Source organism: Myotis davidii, unplaced genomic scaffold, assembly GCF_000327345.1.
Source record: "Myotis davidii unplaced genomic scaffold, ASM32734v1 scaffold176, whole genome shotgun sequence".
NCBI lineage: Eukaryota > Metazoa > Chordata > Mammalia > Chiroptera > Vespertilionidae > Myotis > Myotis davidii.
The window spans coordinates 780828-790949 of record NW_006287911.1 but is presented as its reverse complement, the minus strand read 5'-3'; the positions used below and the strand labels follow the sequence as shown (position 1 = coordinate 790949).

The window sequence follows — 10122 nt, the reverse complement described above, 5'->3', positions numbered from 1 at the left end:
AATGCACAAATTTTTGTGCACCGGGCCTCTAGTCCTATATAATAAAGAGCTAATATGCTAATTAGACCAAACAGTAGAACGACTGTCCAGATGACCTTCCGGACGAAGCCAGGGCAGCTGTAGCTGCAGGGGGCCGAGGCAGCCGTAGCTGTGAGGGCTGAGCCCCTTGCACGAATTTCGTACATAGGGTCTCTAGTTATCTTATATGTAACTAGGGGCCCAGTGCATGAATTTGTGCACCTTGAAAGGAACTGTGGGCCACGAGGCTGCAGTGGGCACAGGGCTGGGTCTCGGCCCATCCTCTGCTCCCCCTCCCGCTATGGCCCCTGGTCCCCTGTCTGCAGCAGTCCCACTCCCGCCACTGCTGCTCCCACATGCTGACAGCACCGGCCCCGCTCGTACCTGCTGCCGGCGTGGAGTGATTGGGTCCAACGCCAGCAGCGGGTGCAAGCGATGGCGCTGGCTATGGGTGTGAGCGGGTCTGGCGCCAGCAGGGGCTGCGAGCAGTGGCAGCGGGTGTGAGTGGGGCCGGCGCTGGCAGCAGATGTGAGCGCTGGGCGGGACCATGGCACGCGGGAGCAAGGAATTTTTAGTAATCACCAGAGGCTTGCCCCGATGACAGCAACCGGCACCCCCCCTTGGTCTGGCACCCCTGCTCACCTCCACCATCTTGCTGCAGCTGATGCCCTCCATGTTCTGCGCTCTGCCATCTACCTTTTAATTTGCTCTACTTATTGGGTCGCTCAACTTATGTTTTTCATCACATTTGGGAAAAACAAAAATCTGGGGCAGATTTATACACAGATTTTTGTTGTTTCGTCATTTAACTATTATTCACACTTTTTCCTACCTTCTCCATTCTATCCTCTCAGGAGTCTAATTACATATGTTAATCTGTTTCACATTGTTTCACAGGTTACCAATGCTCAATTCATCTTTTACTTTCCACCTTTCCACCCCTTCATATTGGATCATTTCTATTGCTCTGTCATTTGTGTTCACCAACTTTTACTTCTGCCATCTCCAGTCAGCTAAATCCAGCCTGTGAATATTTTATTTCATATTTGTGATTTTTGGTTCTAGAATGTTTTTATAGTTTCTACAGATGCTTCTTAACTTACAATGAGGTTACGTCCACATAAACCCATTGTAAATTGAAATATTGTAAGTAAAAAATGCATTTAATACACCTAACCTACCTAACATCATATCTTGCCTAATTTACCTTAAAGGTACTCAGAAAACAGTATCAAAAAAATACTGACAACATAGTATACTATAGAATATCTGTTGTTTACCCTCATGATCATATGCCTGACTGGGAGCTATGGCTCACTGTCTCTGCCCAGCATCACGAGAGAGTATTATACTACCTATTACTATCCCAAGAAAAGATCAAAATTCAAAATTAGAGTATGGTTTCTACTGAATGCACCATCATAAAGACGAAAAATTGTGAATCAGGGACTCTCTGTATTTGTGTATGTTTTCCCTTCTTTGTATTTGTCATAACTATATTTTCTTTTAAATTCTTGAATGTATTCACAATTGTTACTTTAAAGTTCTTGTTTGCTAACTCCAGCATCTGGACCTTACATTGATTTCTATTGACTTTCTTTTCACTTGACTCTGAGTCACATTTTCCTCATATTAATTTTTTAATTATATATGCACATAGTGATGGACATATTTCAAAGGCTCTGGATTCTATCATCTTCCTCCAGAAATTATTGATTTTTTTGCTTTAGAGGAATGTTAAACTTGTTTAGACTTTAGACTTTGTCCCTTATGGTGGATAGTAGCTGAAATCTCTGCTGAGGTCTTTCAAGTCTTTTATCTGTTGTGTTTTTGCAGGGCTCTTTGTAGTCTTCTTCATGCATGTACAGATGGGTTAGTCAAGGATTGGGCAGATTTATACAAAGATTTTCTTGTTTCCTCCTCTCTAGCAATCCCTCTTTTACTTTTTAGCCTCTCAGGCAGCCCTGAATTCTGTCTTTTGATTCCTGAAACCAGTAAGTCTGCACCTTTCTGTTTGATTTCTATCTGCCCTGCCAATCATGCTGACTCTGGCAAAAAGCCATGTATAGACAAATTTTACCTTGTGCATTTTCCTTCTTTTCTGGTTTTATATAGATGGGTAATAAAGCATCCCACATGTGGTAGCACGAAACAAAAACATTTATCAGTTACTATTATTGTTATCTCTCATGGTTCTAGGTCTTGACTAGACTGTTGGATGATTCTAACTTGAGTGTTCTGTTGTAATCAAATGGGGGCTGAGGTCATTTTGAACTCTTCCTCACTCTTACAGGTCTGATGATTGATCCTGGCTATTGCCTGGGATTGAGTTGAACCATCATGGGCTTTTTATGAAAGCGAGGTTCTAAGCACTAGTATCCTAGGAGAGTCAGATGGAAGCTACATTGCCTTTTATTACCTAGTCCTGGAAGTCAGATAGCTCCACTTCTGCCACATTCCTTTCATTGAACCAGTCACAAAGGTGAGCTTATATTCACATGAAGGGAATTAGAATCCACTTGAGTGGGGAGTAATGTCAAATAATTTCAGACATGTTTTGAAATCACCAAATCTTTTTTCAAATGTGTCCTCCAATTTCTGCCTGCTTATAGTCATTCTTTAGTTCCTTCAAATAGTTGTTTTTTTATATAGACTTTATTAGTCCAATACGAACTACTCCATCATTACCAGAAGTGAAACTCCCTCTCCTCTATCACACTTGAATCCTATATAATAAAACCCTAATATGCAAATCGACCAAACGGCAGAACAACTGTCACTATGACGTGTACTGACTACCAGGGGGCATACGCTCAACGCAGGAGCTGCCCCCAGCCAGCAAGCCCTGTCTGGCAGTGGTGGCAGGGGGCAGGGCCGGCAAGCAGGCAGCGCCAAGCTGCCAGACAAGGTAGGTGCCAGCAGGGCCCCCTCCCCTCCATCGCCCCACTTGTCGCCCCACAGATCAGCCCTGATCGCCAGCCAGGTTTAGGGATCCTACCCGTGCACGAATTTCGTACACCGGGCCTCTAGAATAATATAATTTACTTGCTTATTTGGTTCATTTTATGTCTCCTACTAAAACACAGGTTTCATTAAGTTAGGGTTTTTTGCCTCTTTGGTAACTGCTTGGCACATTGTAGATGCTCACCAAATATTTGTTGAATAAATGGATGAATATTCAGTTCTCTAAACAGCCATAAGTAAGAAAAAACCTCTTGATGACAAAAGAGGAGCTACAAATTATAGAACTTTGTTCTTTCAACACATTTGCACTGGTAGGCTGCCATATCTTAAGTTTACTTCTCCTTGGCTTACAGAACAGGACATAGAGATTTTACGTTTTATTCTCATCATAACTATTATGTGTGTCAGTTTAGCAGACTGGATAGAAAGCTGGTTACAGATAAAATGAAATAGCATGGGAACGTACTTTGTGAAGTGTGAAGCACTATGAGATTATAAGGTGTGTCAGATAAGAATATGCAGTTGCAACTGTTATGCTGGCTTTTTTAGATTTCTTTTTTAAAGTATCTTTGTGTTTATGTATTTTTAAAAAGATAAATATTTTGAATTCCCAAAACAGTAATAAAAGTCATAGCAGTATGTTTATTAAAAAGCCCTTACTATGTCTTTATTAATGTTTTGTCTGATTTTTCTCTTTTAGGAACTTAAGAGATTTCAGAACTTTGTGGAACGCTGTCCTCCTTTTGATGTCGTCATTGATGGGCTCAATGTCGCCAAGATGTTTCCTAAAGCTCGTGAGTCTCAAGTTGTAAGTACACGTTTTATTTTGTTATTCCAAATCTCTAGAAATGATTTATTGTACCCACTTGTGATCTTCCAGGAATCTCATAGCTCCTCATTTTTCCTTCCTCTAAAAATAAAGCTCTTAAAGGTGCCATAGCAACCAACTGCTCAACTAAGATTTGTTGTTTTCATCTCTGGAAAATAAATGGCTCTTACAGGCTGAGCAAGAATGAGAGATTTAAAAGTCCATGTAATAAAGGGCCAGTCAGCCCTTTTTGTAACCTTTGCTAACTTTCTTCTAGGTTTCTACTCTCCATTTACTCTATCATTTCCTCGTAGGTCACATACATCCCTTATTTGAAAATCATCAGCATATACTATCAAGATTCATTAATCATTCATTACTCACATTTGTTTTTTTCAAACATAATATGTCTGTAAATTAACCTAAGCAGGATTTTTTTTTGTAAGGTAATCATTTTTTAATCGGTTTATAGATGTCATAGTAGTTTCTAATAGGAATATAATGATTTTTATAACAGTTGTGAGCAATTATTTTAATCCTCATTTTACCGTTCAGAAAATTAGAAAGTTGAGGCTAATTTTATATAGCAAATCCTTAAAAAGCAGTCATAACATCAAAATTAGTTTGTAGAGAGCTCTAAGGTTTCAGTCTTGTGGCTCTTACTGCTGGCAATCTATGGTTATTCATCTGTAGTTAAACTCTTATTTCTTAAAAATTGCTGCCAACTTAAAAGCTGTTTCTCAGAGATTCTACTAGAATGCTTAAAAGGTAGTGGTAATTGACATATTTCTCAGACTAAAGTACAGAATTTTAAAGCAAGTAGAAATTGTTATAACTGATTTTTTCATTTTTAAAAGCTGTCACTTAGGCTGCAAACGTCTGTCTGCTGACAGCTTTCCATAGACATTCGAGTTGATTAATTTACAGAATGGTATAATTCATTGCAAGAAAAAAATAATAATCAAATGTGCAGTCTGCTTTTGCTTGTGGTCCTAAAAGTGATACAAAAGTAAAAACGAAGAACACAGGTTCTAAGAAGAGTGGTATATAACATGTCACCATGAGTCTGTACAGAGCTGCCATGGCTAAAAGTGATTCAGAAGAGCCTGTAACTCACATATGAAGGTTTATGTTTAAATGTTGTTTGTGATTCTGAAAAAAGAATATCATATGGGCTGTATGGATTGATATATGATTTTGTTGATTACTGAAAAAGAAAATCTTTTGTATATTTTGCTTAAAAGTTATTACTAAATCAATGGTTAATCTTCTAATCTCTGGTGTTAATACAATTACAAAATATACTGAGTGGAATTTTGGAGATTGTAAAGTCCCTTACTAGATTTCACTTTGGCATAATTTTGTGTCTTGACGAAGTGATATCTCAATCCGTTAGTGTCTACATTAGTTTTATTTTTCGATAAACCATTAGTCACTTTTAAGGTGTACAATTAAGTGGTTTTTAGTATATTCACAACGTTTTTCAGCTGGAATTTATCTAATTCCAGAACATTTTCATTCCCCCCAAAATAATCCTAAACTCATTAGTAATCATTCCCAGTTCCTTCTTCCCCTTATTTTTTGGCAACCAGTGATCTTTTCTGTCTTTATGGATTTGCCTGTTTTGGACATTTCATGTTTTCACTTAGTGTGTTTCCAGAGTTCATCTATATTGTAGCATGAATCAGTACCTTGTTTCTTTTTATTGCTGAGTAATATTTTATTATATAGATATACCACATTTTATTTATCCATTCATTAGTTTGTGTATATTTGGATTATTTCTACTTTAAGAATAATGCTGCTCTGAACATCTCATATACAAGTTTTTGTATGGACATCTTTTCAATTCTCTTGGATATATACCTAGAATAGAATTATTAGGTCATATGGTAGCTACCTGTTTAACCTTTAAAGGAGCTGGAAAACTTCCAAAGCAGCTGTCCCATTTTATATCCCCATCAACAGTGTATAAGAGTTCTAATTTCTGTACATCTCATCACCATTTGTTAACATCAGTCTCTTTTATTATAGCTATCCTGGTGGGTATGATGTGGTATCTCATTGTGGCTTTGATTTGCATTTCCTAATGACTCGGGGACGTTAATCATCTTTTTGTGTGTTTATTGGCCATTTGTATATCTTCTTTGGAGAAATGCCTATTAAAATCTGCCCATTTTAGTAGGGTTCATTATCTTTTTATTTTTGAGTTATAATTTTTTATATATTCTGATTACTAGACCTTTAACATATGATTTGGAAATATTTTCTCCCATTTGAATTATCTTTTCAGTTTCCTGATGGTATTTTTAATATATGTATTTTTTTCTTTTTTTAAATATATTTTATTGATTTTTTACAGAGAGGAAGGGAGAGAGACAGAGAGTTAGAAACATCGATGAGAGAGAAACATCGATCAGCTGCCTCCTGCACATCTCCCACTGGGGATGTGCCTGCAACCCACGTACATGCCCTTGACCGGAATCGAACCCGGGACCCCTCAGTCTGCAGACCGACGCTCCATCCACTGAGCCAAACCGGTTTCGGCTATGTATTTTTTTCTTGATTACAGAGAGGAAAGAAGAGTTAGAGAGAGATAGAAACATCAATGATGAGAGAGAATCATTGATTGGCTGCCTCCTGCACACCCCCTACTGGGGATCGAGCCCGAAACCTGGGCACATGTCCTTGACCAGAATTGAACCCTGGACCCTTCAATCTGCAGGCCGACACTCTACCCACTGAGTCAAACCAGCCAGGGCCAAAAGTTTTAAATTTTGATGAAGTCCAATTTATCTGTGGGTTTTTTTTTCTTTTGTTGCCTGGCATTGTTGGTGTCATATTTAAATAATTATTACTTAATCTAAGGTCATGAATATTTATGCCTGTTTTTTTTTCTAAGAGTTTTAGTTACTACATTTATAGTATCCGTATTTTTAGAAAAAACAATTACTCTTGGGTAGGTGATAAGCCAACATAATTTATAGTATAGTGAGATTCAGAGGGGGCTAGCTTTGGCCCTTTCTAATTCATTTGTTTGATCTTCTGTAAATCTGGGCAAAATAAGACTTGCTGCTCACTCTGTAGTCTGTAGATGTTTTTCAAGTGTAAAGTATATCCTGCTTTAAAAAATATTTATTTGGTTTCAACTTTTCAGAAGAAAGGTTTGTAGTTTTATTTCTAAGAAGTGGCTGGCAGATTAATTATATAGCCTCTGCTTCCAAAAAGACAAAGGACAAAGTATCTTAACAGGGAATTACAATGCAGATTTCAGTAGCTGTTTATTGAGCACCTATTCCATTCTAGAAACAGTTTAAAAGTGTGAGGATATGACTATAAGCCAATAATGGCAATGCTAGGAACATGATTTAGGCTAATGGTTACATTATCTTAACATGAAGTTCATAGTATAGTGTATCCTGTTGTCTATTAACAGTATTCTTGTGTTTGTGTATGACTCTTTTCTTAAAAATTTATTTGGAATGTTAGAATGGAGAATATTTACCCAAAATATTTGGATAAGAATTTTTTAGAAAATAACTATTGCAAAAACGATTTTGTAACATTCAGTTCTCCAAAATATGTTGTAATTTTGTAGAAACAATGACTAAACTAAAAAGTGTTAGGTATAAACCATTTAATGTAAGCACTTGAGCCAACTTTTATGAGGCACTAGGATTAACATACTGAACTTGTTCCTGCCTCATGTTCCTTCACCCTTTAATGTTCTTCCTTCTTCAAATGGCTGAATCATTATCAGCACCTCAAATATCTTCCCTGATTTTTCTAAAGTAACCCCACTCTGCTCACCTACCTCTGTTTGTCTTTTCAGTTACTCCTGTGTGGATTAAAAATGGCCTCAGAGCCCAGCTGGTGTGGCTCAGTGGTTGAATGTTGACCTATCAACCAGGAGGTCAGGTTCACTTCTGGTCAGAGCTTGATCCCCAGCGTGGGGCGTGCAGGAGAGCCAATTAGTGATTCTTTCTCTCTCTCTCTCTTCCTCCCTCTCACTCTCTCTGTGAAATAAATAAAAATAAAGGCCTCTTATTCTTTGCAGTTTCTCTCATCAGGAGATAGAATCTATTTTCCCATCTCTTGAATCTGGGCTTGCTTTGTGACTTGCTCTTTGATCGGTGAAATGTGGTAAAAGTGATATTGTGGGACTTCCAAGCAAGGGCTTAAGAGACCATGCTGTCACTCTCTAGGAACTACCCAACCTAGTGAATAACCCCAGCCTAATCTTTTTGAGGATGAGATGCCGTATGAAGAGGGTGAAGGGTGGGAGAGAGAGAAAGAGAGAGAAGCAGTCATCCCAGTGAGACATGTAAGGTCATTTAGGATGAGGCAGCCGCCAGGCAGCGTGCCAACTGATTGTGGATACATGAATGAGCCTAGCCAATACCATGTGGAACAGAATAACTGTCCAGCTGAATCCAATCCATAGTACTGTGAGAAAATAAGTGGTTATTTTAACCAAAGTTCCCAAGTTTTGTGGTGGTTTATTACACAGCAATAGATTACTGGTTTAATTTTTTCATAGCACTTGGTATCTACAATGACTTATATACATTTCTTTGTTTTCTTTACCTGTCTTCTATTATAAATGCCCTGATATTGAAGATCTATGTGTCTTGCTCACTGTTCTATCCTCAGCACTGGGAAAAGGGCCTTGAACATAATAAGTTCTCACTAAACACTTAGTGAATGAATAAATAGATATTTATACAGTAAATTATAAGCTATTAGAAATAAAATCGCCTTTACAAGGTTAACTCTTGAGTTTTACTCTTACTTCACTTGCTAGCTATGAGACCTAGTCTAAGTTCTTTAACTTCCGAGTTCCTATGTAAAGATTAAATGAGCTAATCCTTGAAAAGCTATTACAGCATTACCTGGCACATGGTTCAATAATTTTAAAAGGGAAAAAAACAACCCGGCAACTTTGTGAGTGCATTTAGTTGTCCATGGTCTTTACTTTGTGGAAGTAAAAGCATGATAGTTTTCATGATGTGTTTAGTCTCCTAATTTAAATAACTGACAGTTTACTGTTAGTTTTTTTCAGTTTGGGGTCTTTATTATTTTTGAAGTGATGCTCAGAATCTAAAGTTGAGTGTTTAAATAAAGTCTAAGTTCTCTAACTAAATGAGTAATATATCAACAGTATAGAGAAAATAAAAGACTGATTATATTGGTCGGGATAAGGCTAGATTATGCTGCAGTAATAAACACAAAATTTTAGTGACTTAAAACAACAAATTATTTCGTATTCATGCTACATGTCCATTGTTGGTCTTCTATGTTGTAATCATCTACAGTCTAGAACCCAGAATAACTTTCTGAAATATTGTCAGTCATTATGACAAAGGGAAAGTGGCAAAGCACACACTGACACATAAAGCTTCTGCTCAGATATGATACCCATCACTTCTGCTCATCTTTTATAAGCAGCTGATACAAGTTACATAGCCACCCTGTACTTAGCAGGATAGGGAATGCAATTCTACTGTGTTTCTGAAAGGAGAAAGAGAATTCATATATTTGAACACCCCTAACTACCACACTGAGGTTGGTAATGTCTTGCTTATTACATTGGTGTTATGCAAAGATCTGAGGTCCAAGAAAACCTCAGCGTATTGCTTGCCAATTCCAAAGAAAGAATCTGGAGGAGTGGCTATGAAAGACATGGGTTATTAGGTCTTATGTGGGCTTGGAGGGGTGGGGGTAGAGAACTGTGGGCGACGTCTCCACAGCATAGGCTTTTTTGTTACAGGGTTATATAGAGTACAGAAAACAAAGCAAACAGGGCATTCAGGATGGATGTGCTCATGTGTGCCCAAGCTGTGTAAGATCAAAACGCAAGCTGCTTACAGCCCCGTCTCACGTACTAGAATAGTTTCTGTTTGGCCATTTCTTTTTTTAATCTTTATTGTTGAGGTTATTACAGATGTCCCCCTTTCCACCCCTCCATTGCCCCTCTCCACCTGGTTCCCACCCTACTCCAGGGCTTCACTACCCTATTTGTCTGTATCCACAGGCGATGCATTTATGCATGTAAGATCTTTGGCTGACTTCTTCTCTGAGAATCATCAGTCTGTTCCATGTTTCCATGCTTCTGATTCTATGTTATTCACTAGTTTATTTTGTTCATAAGATTTCTTATTCATTTGTTTTGATTTATGGATTTAATAGTTGATAGATATGAATTTATTGCCATCTTAATGTTCATATTTTTTATCTTTTCTTCTTATTCTTTTAAAGAAGACTCTTTAACATTTTGTTTAATATTGGCTTGGTGGTGATGAGCTTCTTTTTCTTTACCTTGCCTGGGGAGG

General features: G+C 37.8%; 1 protein-coding gene across 1 annotated transcript in view; it reads left to right on the top strand.

The window, feature by feature from the left end:
* Nucleotides 1-10122, top strand: part of KIAA0391 (KIAA0391 ortholog) — a 143272-nt gene that overhangs the window by 46765 nt on the left and 86385 nt on the right. The window contains exon 5 of the mRNA XM_006759702.2: nucleotides 3683-3790. Within this exon, the coding sequence (XP_006759765.1) occupies nucleotides 3683-3790 (108 nt within the window). The remainder of the gene's footprint in view (nucleotides 1-3682; nucleotides 3791-10122) is intronic.